The sequence below is a fragment of the Nylanderia fulva genome, unplaced genomic scaffold (genome assembly GCF_048542155.1).
Source record: "Nylanderia fulva isolate GAGA-0341 unplaced genomic scaffold, ASM4854215v1 Scaffold2, whole genome shotgun sequence".
Taxonomy (NCBI): Eukaryota; Metazoa; Arthropoda; class Insecta; order Hymenoptera; family Formicidae; genus Nylanderia; species Nylanderia fulva.
This window is the reverse complement of record NW_028190263.1, coordinates 902,013-921,763: the sequence shown is the minus strand read 5'-3', so window position 1 is coordinate 921,763 and position 19,751 is coordinate 902,013. Positions and strand designations below refer to the sequence as shown.

At 36.4% G+C, this 19,751-nt stretch overlaps 2 protein-coding genes across 2 annotated transcripts in view; both read right to left on the bottom strand.

Annotated features, from left to right (window-relative positions):
- Nucleotides 1–2,378: 2,378 nt before the first annotated feature.
- LOC114945319 (podocin) overlaps nucleotides 2,379–19,751 on the bottom strand; it is a 223,804-nt gene continuing 206,431 nt past the window's right edge. Inside the window, exon 9 of the mRNA XM_085482092.1 lies at nucleotides 2,379–2,517. Within this exon, the coding sequence (XP_085338218.1) occupies nucleotides 2,501–2,517 (17 nt within the window). The 3' untranslated portion in view covers nucleotides 2,379–2,500. The remainder of the gene's footprint in view (nucleotides 2,518–19,751) is intronic.
- Nucleotides 12,368–18,772, bottom strand: Theg (Testicular haploid expressed gene). The gene is made up of 7 exons (XM_029321469.1): nucleotides 18,659–18,772; nucleotides 17,730–17,833; nucleotides 17,555–17,647; nucleotides 17,094–17,237; nucleotides 15,955–16,075; nucleotides 15,603–15,828; nucleotides 12,368–12,564 (listed from the first exon to the last, which is right to left on the bottom strand). The coding sequence occupies exons 1-7, from the start codon at nucleotides 18,770–18,772 to the stop codon at nucleotides 12,368–12,370; spliced, it is 999 nt and encodes a 332-aa protein (XP_029177302.1).

Below are 19,751 nucleotides of genomic sequence, written 5' to 3'. Positions count from 1 at the left end.
CGACGATGACAACGACGAAGACGACAACAAGAACGACGCGACAAATTGTTTTCGTAGCCGCGGGATAAAAATTATCGGCCGCGATAGAGCGCGAAGTGCTGAAACGCGACGAAAGAATGGATTTCGCGACAAAGTTTCAGGAACGATACGTTAGCCGACAATCATTCACGTTTATGTGACGTGGCAACCGTATATACGTTGCACCGCGGGTGGCTATTTGTCCTTGTCAGAGATTTCGGACTTGTGTGAATCGCCGCGCGTTTTCCTTTTATATATACGTTTGCGCGATGACGATACAATTTTCGACATTACAACCAGACGGTTTGATTCGATATGAGCGTAAATATCGTCGGAGCAAAAGTAAATAAACAGACAATCCGCATATAAAGCAAACATATATGTATATGAAATGCGTTTGCGCTGCACAGCTCGCTCGCTTACAAATGCGCTACGCAGATATTATTCATCCTTTTATCAGCGAGTAGAAAATTATGCAACGAACGTATATATAGTTAGTGAATGATTAGTCGGGAGAATTTAATTTCTTTTGTTGTATGCAAATTTTCAGTTGATCAGAATTTGTATTTTCGAATGTCGCGCAAAAAGATGATAATAATATAATATTAACAAGGAAAGTGTACAGTTATGTCGCAATAGAACTAATTTAGAATTAAAATTTATTCATTTATTTAATTGTTCATATATTTATAAATTATTAATTTATAATTGATTAAAAGTCGATATCACATTAAATTCCCATATTATTTTCGCGAATATTTAATTACATTATTTTACACACGCGACACACTGTAGCGATATAAACGAAAGAGAATGAATTCAGCGATCGTTTATATCTTTCTGCGCGCAAGCAATTTGTAATACAAATTTATATCAATACTCATGTTCCGTATACGGAAAAAATATTTCCAAGTACGTAGATGGATGGAAAACACCGGTATGTTACATAAAATAAACTGTAGCCGATGGGTTATCGTTTTTCTGCTCTAAATAGAAGTTAATAAATCCTCTTTGGAGCACAAAACGCCATTGGTGAATTTTTGCGCACGAAGATTAAAAGGAAATCCTTCCAACGGTGATATTGACGCGGTGTTTAATCCACAACCGGTTGACCGGTTGAAAAAAAGCTTCAAAGTGCAAAGAAAGAGAGAGAGAAACAGATGGAGAAAAAGGAAGAGATACCCTGTAATTAACATCCTATTTTATCGTGGATCCGTTACTTGAAAAAAAAAAAAAACGGCGCTTCCGCGCTCGCGAAGGCGAAATACGCGAAATACTGCCTGGGATAAAAATCCCGGATCGAGAAGAAGAGAGCAGTTCAGTACCTAGCAAACATTCCGGGAGCTTTCGAAGCACCGGCCGGCCAAGCTCGAATGCTCGAAAACTCGAAGGGGAACGCGATTGCACGCGCGCGAGAACATCGGAGCATTCACGCTATATATTAGATTATTATCCATTATCCTCTATTACCTGCATCTCGCGAGCTGCAATTTTCTCGTTTGTACGATACACCTTTGGAGCGAGCCACTTATTTTCTTTTATTTTCTTCTTTTTCCCTCGCCTTTCTTTCCCCTTTCATACACGATCGCGCGCTAGTTTTCGCACGCTCATGACCCGACGCCAATTAATTTCACAAAAATTCCGAATATGAATAACGTCCATGGATAGAGCGATAAATTACGAGCGGAGAATTATATTGCGAAACGTACGCCTCTTTTTTTTTTTTTCATGCGCAGACTATTCGTTCGAGATGCGAACGATCGAATCAATCGGTTGCAACGAACAAACAGCGCACGATACATCGAGCTCGTTAATTTCGATATTATCCGTTATACGCTAGCGCATTGTTTATTTGTGAAGTTACGCCGTTCTCTCGGTATAGAATCGCACGCGGATATTCGGTAGAAAAATTTTTGAGGGCAATAATAGTCGTGAATAAAAAGAATTACGGAACGCGCCCGCTACATTATTATCATTCCTATTGTTAACATCTATTACTCTGTGTAATTTCTCTCGCTCTTTTTTTTTTAATTCGATAATAGAACAATTTCCGAGAGAAAAAGTAAATTAGCTTGAGAATGCAAATTTTTCGAAAGGGGCAAAAAATATATTCGTCGTTTACATTGTGTAAAACAAGATATATATCGGTGTGGATATACCGGTATATATGGATATATACCGGTAGTCTTCGTGCATAATTATCTCGGCGCAATTTTTGGATTTCTCTTTTTATATAGAAATGTATAAAGGAGATACTGCGATAAAGTAGCGGATATCGCATTACACTGGATTTTACCTTGGGCAATGAGTTTCGCAAATCATTTTGTGTCTCAAAATAAGGAAAATATAACTCACCAACCACGTTGGGTCTGCATCCGCATGGGTCATATGTCTCGGTTATGCAAACTGCTAAATCCAACGTATATATGTATTCAAAGCGCGTCGTCCATTATCAGCCGTGGTATGTGACTCTCCATTGTGGCTATTCTCGAGTAAAGTCTGAAACACAATACAATAGAAAGTTGAAATAAGAGATACAAACAATGAATCATAATATTACTATCAATGCTGTTGGCGATTTAATTTCAAACGGTCTAAACTTGAAACAATTGTTTAAAAACCTCGGCAATTAGAAAATCAACGAATTATTGCGGGAAAAGTATGTGTGCGGTAAAAAAATATACTAAAAGTATAATTTTCTCTGTTTCATGTTGAATATTAAAAAGTCATACAAATCGTGTCTCGTTGCCGAGGACAAGAATTTATGTGAATGTTTTGTTGCAACATTAAAATTTCTTTTTATATATTCGTTTGCATTTTACTTGTGAATAATTTAACTTTATTTTCCTCTTTTTCGAAATGACTTCTCGAAGAGATACTTTGTACTTATTTTAAAGATAATTAAATATTTCCAAACTTTCTCTTACTAAAAGAAAAGCTATAATTTCATTTCATCAGAAACAGCAAAAATATCAATGAGATAATATATACGTATTGTTATATATAGATCGAGAGACGTATTTGAAGAAAAAGAAATATATCGAATTAAAAAATTTCGTTAGCAAATCCATATGCGCTTCTAAAAGTTTAAATGAAACTAAGGGTTGAACTCTAAGGGAGTAGCGGAAGCGACTCTTCAACGGTAGAGGTGAACTGTCACGGCTTGACAACCGTGAAACGCCAAAAGTGTGTTTCCCGTCGTTCGGGAATGATCAGGAATGATAGCGTGGTAGGAAAGAGAGTTAGGCAGGGGGTCAGATTGTTCCGTGAGATTGAATCCGTGCGGAACGGCTTTCTGAGGAAAGCGGCCTTGCGTGCCGCGACCGATAACGATAAGTCCGTGGCTTAGCTTAAGGAAAATAAAGATAAATGGCGGTATTTCGTGAGGGACAAATTGAAAACGGAACGAGCGAGAGAGAGAGAGAGAATCGGCATCAGCGTCGGTGGCCGTGCCATATATATCGGTATTAGTGCTTTGCGCATTGCCAATAACCGATCGCCCCCTTTTCCTCCACCCTTCGCCTAACCCTCCTACCCTCTCGACCAGCCTTCGAGGATTTCTGCTGCTTAATTGCAACAAGCATGGCTCTCAATCAGTGAGGAAGCGGAGCTCTGAGACTGCCAATATCTCGGCAGATAGATTGGCGTGGCAGATGGATTCGCGGATTACAATATAGTAATGTCTACAATGACATTGTCATATATTGACCTTAATTGAAAATATTAATAGTATATACGTATTATTGTGAGAAGATTATCCGTGTTGCGTTTGGAAAGGTGTTAGTAATTTTAAGTGCTTGATAACTAAAATAAATATTTTTTAAGCTTTTAATGTCAATGTGTTCGAAATGTATTGAAACGTAGAAATTCGGCTGTGTAATATATATTCTTCTTATTTTTTGGGGGATGGGTATGCATAAACAAAATTTGTCAAAAATAGTCAAAAGTCAGTTTAATGTCAAAAAATATAAAAAAACATTTTCAGGTAAAATCTTTGAGAAATAAAAGCTTTGAAATCCGCGTGTGCTAGTTATTGGGAAGATTAACCGTATTGCATTGGAAACGTCTAATTTAAAATGCTTGATACCTATAATCTTGCTCGACTTTAAATTAAAATATATATATATGTAACAAAATGAAAAGGTGTATGCGGGTTATTCTTTGTGCATTTCTGATGCGCTTTCGGATGTCCTGCAGTAGCAAAAACATGCATGCGTGCGTGTATGCGCTCGGAAGTACATTGTATTCATTTATTTGATATTCTATCCTATTGTATATTCTTTCTCTTCTGCCATCTGATTTTATATGTACATGAACGATATATGTGGGTTATTATCAGAACGAGAATGTAGAACTCGTCCCCGTCCTGGGGTAACGAAATGAAATATGATTGAATGGATAATTGGTGCGTGATGATTAGCGTTTTAGCTGAATCTCCGATATCTACCTCTAATCCATTATGTCCGATATCGGATGAACTGCCATTGCGGGCCGTCATCTGTCGTGCGGGCGCGCGACAGAATTCGCGAATTAAAAATCGCGCGTTGGTAATAACAATCTGATATTATAATACTCCGATACGGAGGATCGCGCAAATCGACGAAATATCCTTTCGACTCGACGAGCTTGAATCGGTAAACTCGCAGCATAATCCGCTCGTTTATTTTATATATATATATATATATATATATATATATATATTCGAGCATACGATCAATTTTTCCGCCCGCATCGCCGCGCCCGTAATCGGATTTCCTTCGGCTGCGACTTTAATTAAAACTTTTACTGTGTAATGTATGAAATGTGTCGTATTAAAGTCATTAGAGTTGATCAGGCAATTACGCGAAACTTCCGCCGGCGCAACGGCATTCGCTGCCGACAGATATACGTGTAATATTTTCGGCGTGAAATGCTGGCGCGCCGTTAATCCCTTGTCGCGCTTATTCTCGCACAATGCGTTTGCGAGGTGCTGCGCGATCTCATTAGAGACGATTAAAGCGTAACAAGCGCGTATGATTTTATTGAACGCTCTTAATGAAGTGCGGAAACAATTAATGACGCATTATCACTCCTATCATATTAATTGCGATTATACGACGTGTCGATGCGAAAGCTCTATCTCCTAATCAACTAGCGATCGATAAGCATACATCTCCCATTGTCTTACTCAGTTTAAAAAATTCTGGATAATGCCTTCCCTGGAATAATACGGATTTTCGTTTGAAAACGTTTCAAATTTACACAAATCGATTTAAAAGATTTTTCTTTTCCAAAATACACGCGCGAAAAACGAAATTACGTACATTTTGTGAGATCCAATTATCTTTATACAAGCCGCGTAAAAACTTCTTTACTTAAAAATCTGATATTTTCTCGTTGCGTTAAAGTAGCATTGGAAAAGATATCACGTTGCTAAGAACCGCGCAAAAAGAACTGTAATCAAATTTCCTCGACTTAAACAGCAAACGTCGTATTTTTGTTCTCTTAAAAAAAGAGAGTTAGAAGTTTTTTATTTCCACTTCCAAATATAGATTTGAATTTTTTTAAAGCAATATTCTTATTACATTCTTCTCAGAATCTAATTATCCTTTCATTGCAGTGTCTCAATAGAGAAGAAATCTTTTATTTCAGTCGCGCTGCAACTCGTTACTCGAAATGTCACTTAATCGCACAAAAAAGAATGCAAAGTAAATATCCTCTCTCCGGCTTCTCAGGAAAAATATCAGACTTTTTTTTTTAATACAAGATTTGAACCTTTCAAATAAATTAAACATTTTGCTAATCCATGAAAAAAAAATATCTCGGCGCAATATTATTACGTGTATTTTTTTCTTAAATCTCTAATTATCCTAATTGTATCGTAAATTTATAAAATTATCCTCGAGTATTTCAGTCAGGCTGCGACGATGATACTCGGTTTTCTTGATCGCGCAAAAAGGAGGACGCAATCGAGTAAATATCCTCCAGCTTAACTGGAAAACTAGTGGGTGTCACAGGCAGCGCCCTTATGTTCGCCGTTCCAGAGGTAACTTATGTAATTACCCGCTCGCTCGTTCTCGCCCTCTCGTTCTCTCTCGGGCTGCGCCCTCTCACCCAATTTTCGCGCGGGGCATTAACAGCTCCGAAATCGAAATTTGTACGGGTCTCAACCGCAATTCGCACGATCGTACGTTCCCGGCGCGAAATTTACCGCGAAAGCGCGTCAACGCGTTTTAGCAAGCGTCGCTCAAGTAGCGATTGAGAGCAAATGACACGAACTCGTGCGCGAACGAGGTCGATTTTGATTGGCGTTGCCATTAATTATACATTGAGCTTTTAACTTCGAAACGTGTTAGCCAGGATTAATTTCTTATTTAAATTGCGCATAGCAATCGACATAATATATTGATGTTGTGTACAATGTATTCATATGTATATATATATATATATATATATATATATATACATATCAATATATGTACATATGTGCATATGTATATACATATATTAATATTGTACAATGTTTTAGAAATGAAATAATGAATATATATGTATAGTGATAATTGTTACATGTATACATAATATTAACATTATATATAGGTATGTATATTCATAATTCCATTTTTAAAACGGTGCACTTTCAATTAAGCGAAATTAATTATTTTAAATAATACTAACAAATGAATAAACAAATTGCAAAATATGCAAAGATAAAAATCGAAGCAACGATATAAAAAAATTGATGAATAATTATTTTATTACAAGATTTACGAACAATTATTATTCTTTAACTTTCTATAGCTTATATTGTTTGTGTTTGATTTCTTTAATTTTTTCGTCAATTTAATTTGATCCAGTACTTTTATAATGAGAGCACAAAATAATATATAAAACATCCAATCCGAGCAAAATAATAAATAATTAATTGTTTTTCCTTTAATAATACATATATTTTGCGAAATTCGATATACGAAGTGTATTATGCAATATTAAGTTTCAATAATATATATATTTAAAAATTTGTATATTATAAATATAAAATATTACTGACAATGAGCTTAAAACGAACAACATTTAATATTTTAATACACATCTAACTAAGCTTGCGTATATTAATACTCGTATGCGCTTATCAATCGCATAGTAAAAAAGTTCGATATGTATACATACATGTGTAATTTTTTAAAACATACGTTGGAAAATTTGATATACACGAAGTGTATTACATATGCAACATTAAATTTCAATTATATATATTTTCAAATTTTTATATTAATAAATATAAAATATTATTGAGCTTAAAACAAACAACATTTTATGTTTTAGTACACATCTAAGCTTACGTATATTAATACTCGTATGTATTTATCAATCGCATAGTAAAAAATTCGATATGTACATGTGTAATTTCTTAAAACACATATCTTGCAAAATTTATATAATTGCCGAAATCCAAGCAGTTGATAAAACGACGAATATATTTTTTGATACTGCATTTCACAGGAATGTTTATATCTAATTTGTATATATTTATTTGTGTATTATAGTAGAGATATAACAATCGCTTTATATTTTTTATTATTCGAAATGCGAAAAATGCATGAAAATGAAGCAACAGGTTTAGTAGCATAGCCGTGGAAAGTGACGCGTGAAATTGCCGACACAATTTTGAAATTCCCTCCATCGTTTGTGATTTGTACATTGCACTAATTTGCGAGACGTCGCTGGTGAATCAAAACTTCATACGATCGTAATTTTTTCGCATTTTTATCTCTGTAATAAAACTCACGTCTCGTGTGATTAATATCCCGCGCAAGTAATATTATATATGAATGCCATAAAATTTTAGCGATGAAGAAACAAACGAGATCAAAGAATCGATGACACAACAAAGTCGAGTAATCTAAAGTTTATTTAATTTATTATTTATTATTTAAGAAATTAATTATTCCATCTCTAGACGATGTGTCATTACTATGTATTGTATATAATGAAAAGAAATTATTTTCGATTATTTTTTAAATACCTTCTTAATGTTAAGAAAGAATATAACGATACAATTAGAATGGCTTCTTTGGTATTTCTTTGTAAGTGGCTAAAAAAGATTGGAAGAAAATATTCCAAGAATATAGTAATTTAAGAATAATTAATACTGACAAAATTAAGTCGATCCTGTGACAGGAGGAATTTCTATTTTAATTTTTTAATCAAAACATTTTTCAATTTGTTTCCAATAAACTTTCTCTTTTTCATTTTTTCAATCGAAAATCCATATTATATTTATTTTTAAAAGAATTTCACGTTTATAGAAATATCAATATATTGAAATTGACATATTTTTTGTTTCTACCATTTTAGTTTACATTTCAGAAACTTGAATTTATAGTTTAGATGCATCCTCTCAGAATCCCAATCATAATTTCAAAGTTAAGTTCGTACATATATAAAAGTTTCTTTCAGTTGAGTAAATTTATCGAGAGTCGTTTTCAGAGAGGAAAACTCTCAACTCTCAGCTACCACTTACACATTTATCATACACTACATCGTAATGATTCACTGGATGGAATAAGAGATTTGGAAATCCGGATATATATGAAACAAGCAAAACTACGTATAATCCTTGCTATAAAAATATTCAGAGAGTGTATAAATGCCGACCTCAACGTGGATTGTATTTGCATACCAATTTATCTCAGTGTTTCTCATATTTTACCTAAGCGATCCTTTCCTTAGGTATAATAAGAAAAAATAATGAAACTGTTACTTAATTAAATTTATCTAAATGTAAAATAAAAAGCAAATAAAATTAAAAGAAAGAAGAGGAGCAGTGAAAATTAACGTTGTCAGACGACAATTTTGTAAATAATAATTTTGCCGAAATGACTTTACCTCTCGTATTTAATTCACAAAATTCTGTCAAGCATACGCACTGAGATAAAACAAATAAAATTAATCAACATGCTCCGAAAGCTCTTAACCCAATTTGAGAGACACTGATTTAGGTGACCGCGAGTAGCTGCCGCGCATAGTTTCGGGTTGCCGAACGCACTCTCGCTCCGATAAGGGGATGCACATCTGTGGACCAGGGGAGGACGGACGAGAAGGAATGAAGAGGAATGGGGTGGCACGCAGGAGAGATAGAGATAGAGCGAGAGAGAAGGGGTCAAACGCGAACCGCGCGATTCTGGTCGACGGTGACAGCTGGGGAGCGTAGGAGTGTCAGAACGTGAATAGAATTGCGCGAACGGATCGCGCGACACCACATATTCCCGCCGTTTACATTTATATTCCGTTCGAACCGCGGTATCCGTCCTGAGTCGGCCGCGCGGAGTATATTTGCGGAGGTTCCGCGTCACTTCCGCCGCCCCGTCGCCGCCGGAGTTCCTATTCGACCGTCGACATCGCGTGTCTGACGTTTGCCGAATCGCTTTAACCCCTTCGGATCCATTTTTCATGCTCCCGTTTCGCTGTTCTCTATTGACGCGAGCCGGATCCCGTTGGATCAAACGGTGGATCAAGGCCGTTGCGGTGGCGGAAGAGGGTGAAGGATAGAAGTAGGCAAGCAAGAGAGGAAAAGGGAGATATATATATATATATATATGTATATATAGATCGAGGTGACCCTTTGAAACAAAATTTGCTTTCGGACAAAGCTAGAATTTTTAGCGCACGTCTATATACCTGCAAGTATTAAAGCTTGGTCTCTCGATCCTTTCATTCTCTTTATCCACGACAGGATTTGTTATCAATCGCTTTTCGCATGATGAAAGGGATTTGTTCAAGAAGGCTGCGGGTGAGTGTATCTTTCAGCGTGTGATAAAAATTCGTCGTTTTTTTTTTTTGCCTCGGTCAATTTTATATTAGAATCCACGTAGGATGCCTCTTCTTTCACGGGGAATAAATTTCAACGACGCATTCTTTGAATTTGGAATGTGTCGATTCGGTGAGAATTTCGAGAAAAATCCACATCTCTTGCAATTTTTCATCTTAACGTTAAGTATATTTATGTCTAAACGGACGAGAAGTTTCTAAGCTGATTAAAGAACGTAATTAAAATTCGATGCTTCAATGGTGCACCAGCGAAGCTTACATATTAATAATTAGATAAACGTTTATGACGTTCAATTAATCATTTTGCTGAAGATAGTTGTACGTTATACGATTTTGCTCGTTATTAAAGCATAATCAATTGTGTTCACGTATTGTGTGGTGTTGTGTTGAATTTCCTACAAATAGATATACAAAGTGTATTTAAGCGCGAAAATTTTTAGGAGATGATATTCTTTGTTAAAAATTAAGGGAGAATTTTTATATAAACGTATATACTCTTATATCCCTCTTTGAGGAGTAAAATTAAGTTTTTTTTCTCAAATTTCAGAAAAATTAAAAAAATGAAATTGGGTGGATATATTTTTCCCTAATAAAAAGAATATTTATTAATATTTTTGTTATAAAAAAAATTTAATTTTTATCTTCCTCTTTAGAAAAGTGTAACTCTACAGGGAGAAATATTATATAAGAATATATATTTATATAAGAAACTTCCCTTATATAATTTTCGACAAAGAATCATCTCCTAAAATTTTTCACTTAATTATTGTAGATACACCTTGTATAAATGCTATAGATGGGAAACAACGTGCGTATGTGCAATAATGATATGCAAATCGCCAAGTTTTAGCTTGTCGAACAAGTGTTGAATAAACGATCGAAACCGGTACTAGCTGATGAATCTTTGTGAAAATATGTTGCAAAATATACCGGAGAAGGTATCGACTGCTTGTTAAAGGTCGACTCGAAACGCGCCTTTTGCAGAGTTTAGGTACTTTGATCGTTCGCTTCTTACACTGCTATTAGTAACATTAGCTAGAGAACGAGATGTTAATTAAGAAAGGGTCGAGCTTAACACAGAAAAGAAAAATATTCGCTATTAGAAATTCAAAGACTACCCCTTTAATTTCTTGGCAAAGGTAAAGACGTACAACGTACCTTTAATTAAGTAATTTTGCAATGTCGAATGTTAATGTCGATATCATTAAAGAAGCAAGAGCGCAGTATCGTACTGAATCACGAAATTAGCATGCGAATAAAAATATAAAAAAAAATATATATATATATTTATTATTATAATAATAAAAATATATTCATTATTATTATTATTATTATAAATAAGTATACAGGTTACTCCTCGAATAATTTGATCCGGTCTTTCATAAGAATCGTATCGGCGAAAAATCATATTTCGTTGGAATAAATAAAAAAAAATGATCAATTTAGATATAACTAATTATTACGTCCATTATATTCTAATTCGTTTTACTTGTTATTTGCGCAAATGGGAAGTTGTCGTATCTCCGAGAGAGAAAATATCCTCCGCGGATTAAAAGAGAGAGGGTAATAACGCTTTCTTTCCGCGCTTTGCCGTATAAACGTCCTTTTAATATCGCGGAGCGTTTAAGGGCGTGTGTCGTATTTCTCGCGCATTCCTTCCGCAAATAAGAAAATACCGAACGCGTTAAAGTCCGGTCGGGCTCTTTCTCTCGCTCGCTCGCTTCTCCCGCGACCTTCTCGTCTTTCCATGCACTCGGAGATATCACGCGAACGCGGAATGTCTTTACGAAGTTGCGCGACAGCTAGAATGTTCGTTATAACATTACGTAACGGTAATCCGTTTCGAGCGCCAGCAGATTGCCGGCTGGCCTAATTTACGACGTCGACGTCGGTTATATCTCACGATTTTGCCGCAACGCGCTCATAATGCAACACGACAGACCCGCACGCTTTTTGATATATTGCACGTACTGTCTCGCGAGGCGAATCGCAGTGCGTTTGCAAAATATAAAGCGCACCCACCCTCTCTGTGTTTTCCACGTATGTATATATATATATATATATATGTGCATGTTTCGCGAATACATCAAAGTGCGGCGCTAATACGAGATACGTTCCCGATTATCTCCCATGTGCGGTGAATTATTATTCTTGCGATATATTGTATATTGTGTATATTCGATATGCAATCTCTAATGGCCAATTCTAAATAACAATTTATTAATGAAGACAGGTATATGCATTCGAGTTACATATATAAATCCAGATTATTGCGTAAATGTTTTTTCCAATACATTACTGTTAATTGAGATAATATAATGCTTTTTGCTCGGCGAGAAAGAGCTGAAAATTGTATTGTACGCGTATAACCAGGCTCCCTCACTCGCGAGATTATACAGGGGACACGCGGCGGAAATTACGAGAAAAATATGAAATTTTATACAAGTATACAAGAACAAGACAAACCGTAATTAAAGCGTGGCGTGAGAGAGAGAAGAAAGTGTTATACACAAATAATTTGCTCCACTCCCGCGGGACTTCATCGTTTGAGCGCGGTTCTCAATCTCTTGAAGACGGGTTTAGGGTATTTCTTCGGTTTGGCGAGACTCTTGAGACGTCTGGAACATCTCGCCTTTAACGCCGTCGGCGAAACACCAAAGGCATCTTCACGAAGATCCGTCTGCCTTCCCGTAGGGCGCTGGACGGGTTTCGCCAGGGCGATTACTCTCTCGGAAGCTACGGCATTAAACGGGTTACATCGTTCGAATCGGTCAGTCCTACCCATTAACATTGCCTTGTCAGCCCTACTTAATTTTTCTCAACCGGGTTCACCGAGTTTCTCTCTGCGCGAAGCAAGACCCAACTTGCATTCTATTATGGCGCAAAACTATTTCGCGCGGTTATACCGTAACCGTAATCTCTCCCGAATTTCATTTCGCACGAACCGCAGCCGTGCGATATTTGTTTGATTAGTTGGTTGGCAGTTACGTTACACGACTGTGTAATAGCAATATGGATTAATGTTCTAAACATGCAATGTGTTTGCGCGAAAAGCAAACCGTTAATCAAATATAGTCGCGCGTGATTATATGAGAACGTTTATGAATATAAATAAATTTCTGAATATGTGAAATGCTTAAGATATGAATGTCGCGTAACGTTCGTTGAAATTAGCCTCATGGTAAATAATGATTCGGATAACAACGTTACAATTTTCCGCTCTCACAAAACAGAGAAAAGAAAAATGTACCTACATTGTGTCAAAATTGAGATAATTTAACAGTATGTGCATATAATTCCTTTTCGAACGTTAACAGCATTAACGGCTTAAAGAGAGGGAAAAAAGAGAGTTATTTGGTTAATATTTAATATTTTAATCTTCTTTCGCCTCTCCTGAAAAGTAGAATATTTTGATTTATGTCTTTTGCTTTATAGCCAGAGCGCGCGTGAAAGATATATTACAAAAGTTGAGCGCGATCGGGCGCGTTTTTCACTATACTCCATTTCTCTCTCTCTCTCTCTCTCATATCTCGTATTTTATTACAGACGGATTTCAATGGAAAAACGTTGCGCGTCGACTCGCCCTCGTCGCGAGCGATTATATACGAGAAAATTAAAAACCGGCCGGCCCTCGTCTTATGTACCCTCTTATTATCGCCGAGAGGCTCCGATGGATTTGTACGTTTTGTATCAGGCAACGTTCTCGCGCGCAAAATTAAATTCCATGTCAACGACGAAACGTCGGTTACGCTCGGGGAGAAACTTGAGGAGGCATCCCCTTAGAAATATGTTACAGGGAAAGTTACACACAACGGGCGGCACGAGACGACACAACCAGGTTGACTCACAGAGAGGAAGAGAGAGAGAGAGAGAGAGTCCCAGGGTTTGTGCCCTCGATACACAGGTTTGATCCGACAATCGACTCTCGACTGTTTAGACCCGTTTATTTACGTTCCTGCCGCGACGGCGGTTCAAAGGAAAATTAATCTACTGTCGCACATACGCCCTTGTCAATCGATAGTGGAAGAAGATGTCGTTTAATCAGACGCGGTGGCTTAAACGTGCTGTACGAGAAAACAAGACAACGGAAATGTGACCGAGCATACTAATAGAGAGAAGTATAAAAAAAAAATGAACGGTCCAATTGAAAAAAAATTTGATATATCATGAAAACAAAATTCGATATATGGCATACGGTTTAAAAATAAAATAAAATAAATACAGTGTACATTAATGGAGATGTAATAATTGTGTAACAATAGAGAGAAACGATCACATCCTCTATTTATATATGATATTAAGCAATATATTAAACATAGAATTGTGTGTTTGCCAGTGATATTAAAAGCGTTATAGAGAGCAAACGGTGTGTTTTCAACTTCAACGTTGCGAGCGACATATTTTCGTTTAAATAATTACAATACCGATAATTACAAGTGTCGCTAACATTATGATATGGAATAACGCTGCGGGCAAGGCGATCTGTAACAAGCCAACACACCAAGTGCGACGGCATTGCAGGCAGATCGGCGGCAAAACACATTTCGTGTACCGCGAGCTTAATGTGTAGACTGTGTCCCGTTTATCTTCCCGTGTCTATATCAAATGCTACAAAATCGTTACCACGCAGTTATGGTCGAATGGAAAGATAACGCGAATTCCGCATTATATCATGCGAGTTTATAGTGATATCTGAAATTAATAGCAAAATATTCTCGATACTGATGAAGAATGTACGCGATACGTCGAAAAAAAACGCATTTCCTATTACTTTCGCAAAAATTTTTATCCAACTTCGGGTCAGTTAATAATAAAAACAAAATATATATCAAACGTATAAAAATATTTTCAATGTGTTAAAACTGTAATCTGATCAATATTTTTCATCAATGTTCGATGAATATTGAAATCTGTATGCTTGTTAAAACGCGTTTGTTAAAAAAATAGATATGAATTTTAACTTCTGTTATATATATATATATATAATATAGAATACGGAATATGCTCTCGCAAAACCTCAATGTTACCGCATAAGCTATTGAACAGTCGCGCAGCCACCGAGGAGCAAATCCGTCGTCTTTCCCGACGTATAGAAATGGGGCCGGCGAAATCACGGATTTACTATGTAGGGTGTCCCGAATTCATCGGATATATATGCGGTAGTTGTAATAGTCCATTAAAATAAAATAATAGAAAACTTATGTCAGGAAAAATTGCAGTTGTTTTAACATCAACAAAAATTCTGCACATTTCCCAAATAATTTAATATTAAAAATATTAAAAGCAATTTTCCTGAAATATAAAAAGATGAGATCACAAAAGTTTTTTTTTGTTTTTTTCGTTAATTTTAGCAAGAAATTTAACGGTATTTTTCATTTTGAGGCATTTAATTTTTAAAATATTTATATTAAAATTTATACAAAAAATTCCTAAAACGAATAATGAAAGAAAGATATTCCCATAAAACGCTTGTCAGGGAAAAATGTATTTTATCACAGAATCTTTAGATAGAGAGGAAGATAGGTGTATCCGCGCGTTAGGACACCCCATATAAGTCTAGTTACGGAAATCCAATAGCACGTAATAGTATCGGTACAGCGAACCGATATAAACGACAACGGAGCCGTTGCTACCTTCGGATCGATGCCGATGAATATCGAGCGAGAAATCGGCGAGGGATTGCGGACAGCTAAAACGACTAATATGAAATTGAATAAAATTGCGCGCGCGCGCGTGTGTGTGTATGAATATACATACATATATATATATACTACCGATGGCTTTCATCGCGGCCGGCGTAACTGCGCCGGGGATTCGCAATTGAATTTCCGGTCCTTTTTTTCGGACCGCGAGCCTCTCCGTTCGTTTGCTGATCCGATAAGTAAGCGCACGGGCTGGCACCTTGAACGGATCCCTGAATTTCGGCGGTACTCGAATCGCCGGCAGGGCCAGAAAATTTATACGCTCGATGTTGACCGGTCGCCACTTTTTCTTCTTAATCTGAAATATCCACGATCGATCGATCGATCGATCAACCCCGTCAGAATCCGCGACGCGGCGAATACGCTTTCTTATCTAGCTCGATTAATATTGATTTACTGGCAAGAGAAAGGATAGTTTTCTTACTCTTCTCTTTTTGGGCCTTACGGCAACTTTAGGCGCGGCCAGTCTTTCTAGGACCCGCATGTGCCTTTGCCAGTCTTCCGGTCTTGTGAGAGCCCTGCGCAATTTGGCCATTCGTCTTCGCCTGGATTCAGAGCGGGGGATGTATTTTATCGTGGGAATTTAAAAATATTTTTTTTAGGCAAAATCAACCTGGGATTAACTTTCCTTCCATTTTGGTTTAAAAAGCACCGTCAGCAGAACTCTGCCGATTTGTTTTAATTATATTTGTACATTATATTTTATTTTAGTTGTATAAAATATAATTCGGAAAAGAAGAAAATAATAATAAATGTTATCGTTATTATATATAAAATAATAATGCGCTTATTGCTCTTAATCGCGATAAAGAAAAATATTTATACGCTTCTTCTAATAAAGTTAAGAGAATCTGTAAATAAAAAGTGTGGAGATGGAATTGTCATGGAATTGCGGTTAAATACCTTCATATATTACACGATAAATGGATCGCGGAGAACTATTAAATTGATGCTTCTGAATCAATAGTAACTGTTGTAATAAATGTTCAGTGTAAGTGCAATATCGAATTTAATTGATTGTGCTATTAATAATTAGGAGCTATTAATAATTAGTTCTAGAATAGTATCATGTGACCACTATTAATTAAACGTAAAATTTGATACACAACGTTCTCTCGGACGAAATCGAAACCATTCTAAACTTACGTTTTATTATTTGCTTGCGCTAATATATTATTGCAATCTTATAAAATCAAGTTGTTTAACAGAAAATTAATATAATTTCCCAACATAAACGCGGTTGATTCTAAAGTTAATTTACATTTTATTTCATAGAAATTTGCTTGTAATGTATTACGAGAAACTAAAAATACAGTAAAAAAATGGAATACATTTTGTTCGCAATTCTAATTAAAATGTAACAACTATTATGTTTTTGTGCATGTGAATGAGTTTAATTCTATAATTTAGTAGCGAAATTGAAAGAGACAATTTTCCGTATCTTTCACGTTCACTAAGACCGGTGTTACTTGTGCAAATCCGAGGAAAGATTATTTCTAGGATGCGCGTGTCGTTCTCAGAGAAAAACGTGACATGTGATGGTGGGAAATGTATCGACTTTACTTTTTCCTCGCTTCTCGTTCTTGACGCGCGTTGCAGAATACGCGATACCGCTGGTAACGCGACTTTCGAACCTTCACCAGCAGATCGCTCACGGTTGCCTTCATGTTTTTGGTAGCTGCCAATTTCATCGTCTCCAGCAGAAGTCTAACGTTTAAGATGCTTTTAAGTCAACGTACATTTATCATCTACCAAGTTTTAGCTATCAATTCTCAGCTGGCATATCGAAACTGCGTTAAATAATGGTTATAATCTTCAAATCTTTTATATATAATTTCAACAATTTTATGATATATATTTATATCATATAAAAATTATTTAAACTATATATATAAAATTTATTTATAGAAATATAAAATAAATCCTAAATTGACTTGTAATTTTCTGGGAATTTAAGAATGTATTCAACTTCAGATTCTCCCGCCAAGAAGAAGTATGCGGCATCGAGAAATATATATATGCACCTTCTCCTGGGTAACGCCAGATCGACGATACGTCTGGTGCTTTTCGCTGCGAGTGTCTTCGGGTGAATACGCCGATACGGGGATGGCGCCGTGCTGCGCGATAATAAATTTTGTAGATGACGGACTCACGGATAAACCTGACGAGGTAGGAGAGAGCGGACGACTGTGCACTTACGCGGGATCATATTTCTTAGTTACGAATTTCGGTTGCGCCATAACCCGGATGCGCTTGGAGGCGCGGCTCCTTAGAGCAGCGCGTCGAACTGTAAAAGGGCTCGCCTGAAAAATATATAGGTACGTCGATATACACGTATCAAGAAGGATAGTGGATACACAAAGGCCTTTCGAGGCGCGCACAGAGACACACTGCTCGAATATCTGCCCCATCGATCGTTTTCAGCTGAACGTTTTTCCATGGAAGAGCGTTCCGCGTCTTTTGTACGACGATCGTTTGATTCGACATACGAGATATCTCCACGATACTTAATATTATTGACGGAAAATGTTTGAATAATTACAACGGCTGAGAAATTTTCACAAATTCAAATTGTATTATTTTACGATCAATTTCTCGAATCCGAATTTACTTGATAAAATTACGTGAATTTTACGTTGTATATTAAATATCATAATAATTTTATATATCAGAATTGTGATAAGAATATGTATATTTGACAAAATAAATGTGAGAAGCATTTCTTGTTCCAATATAAACAAAAAATATATATATTATCGTGGATATAATACCAGGGCATTTACTTGATAAAATTACGTGAATTTACGTTGTATATTAAATATCATAATAATTTTATATATCAGAATTGTGATAAGAATATGTATATTTGACAAAATAAATGTGAGAAGCATTTCTTGTTCCAATATAAACAAAAATATATATATTATCGTGGATATAATACCAGGGCATTTACTTGATAAAATTACGTGAATTTACGTGATATTAAATATTAAAATAATTTTATACATCTGAATTGTGATAAGCATATGTATACAGATGATATAAAATAATGAAGTGATAAAAATATAAGAGACATTTCTTGTTCCAATATAAACGAAAAATATAAATATAATCGTGAATAATAATACCGAGACATTTATGTCGATTCTGCGAAGCCTTCTCCAATTTGGACGCGCTAATTGCGCAGTGTGTTCCTCGCGCGATAAATGAGCCAGAGCGTATTTAATTCTCTGCGAGGGCATCTTCTTATCCGTCTTTCAGTGCTCTTTTTCTAACGCTTTCAACGTTTTTAACGGACTTTCCTAACGCTCGGCGCAATGATGAGCAAGCGTTTCTGGACTATGCTGGATTAAATTAAACTCGCGTCACCTCAACGATCCCCGAGCGGAAAAACAGCTATTTATTTAGGGCGGAACGAGTGAGAGAGGGTGGGTGCTCGCGGGAGAGATATACTGAAAATTAACTCGACATTCGCGGCTAACTAACACCGTAATTTTTTTCGCTACCACTGGTATGGCACGCGGAAATATTCCACAAGGAAATTTTTCTCTTTTTTTTTTTTTTTGGTGGGAGATTTTAGGCAGCGCGTGACAGAGGGATGTGGGAACAAAATACGAGCGGGTCGAACGAGCTTGAATTTTGTTACGCCGCAGTTTTCAAGGCTGTCGGCATTTAACGCGTTCTCCGTATATATACATACATATATATATATATCTATGTATGTGTACGCACGCGTGCGCTTTCTGAAAGCGGCGAATGATGCGTTTCCCGACAAATATTCATCAAGCCGTTGCGCGGGCGTGTCGCATCGTGCGGATAACGCGTATAACTATGTGACAGTACTCTCATTCTGCATGACAACGCAGTAAAATTCATCGTATAAACCTGGAGAATTTGCATTCGCCGAATATATCTGACAAACTCCAAATCACCGGAGAAATCTGCCATGATAAAGTTTTCCTCACCCGTTTGTGTACGACTAATTGACCGACCGCGGATTTTAACCACACGAGATATACACTATATAGATTTACGAAAACCTAACGAGAAAGAGAGGGAGAGAGAGAGAGAGAGAGAAAGCTTTACCGGTAAAATTAAATGTAAACCTCATATCCTTCGGCCCTACTTAAAATGCATACGCGAAGATGGAAAACAAAGACTAGGGAAAGCGCGGCCAATCGCGAAAGATGAACCGCGTCGAATAAACGAGTTATTTTATAT

Excerpts from the sequence above, each read along its gene's own strand:
- Theg (XM_029321469.1), bottom strand. The coding sequence starts at position 18,772 with ATGCCCTCGCAGAGAATTAAATACGCTCTGGCTCATTTATCGCGCGAG. Across the intron at positions 16,076-17,093 it reads GAACGAGAAGCGAGGAAAAA|GCGAAGACGAATGGCCAAAT; the intron begins GTAAAGTCGATA and ends CTCTGAATCCAG. Across the intron at positions 12,565-15,602 it reads GGCCGCGATGAAAGCCATCG|CTTCCGAGAGAGTAATCGCC; the intron begins GTAGTATATATA and ends TTAATGCCGTAG.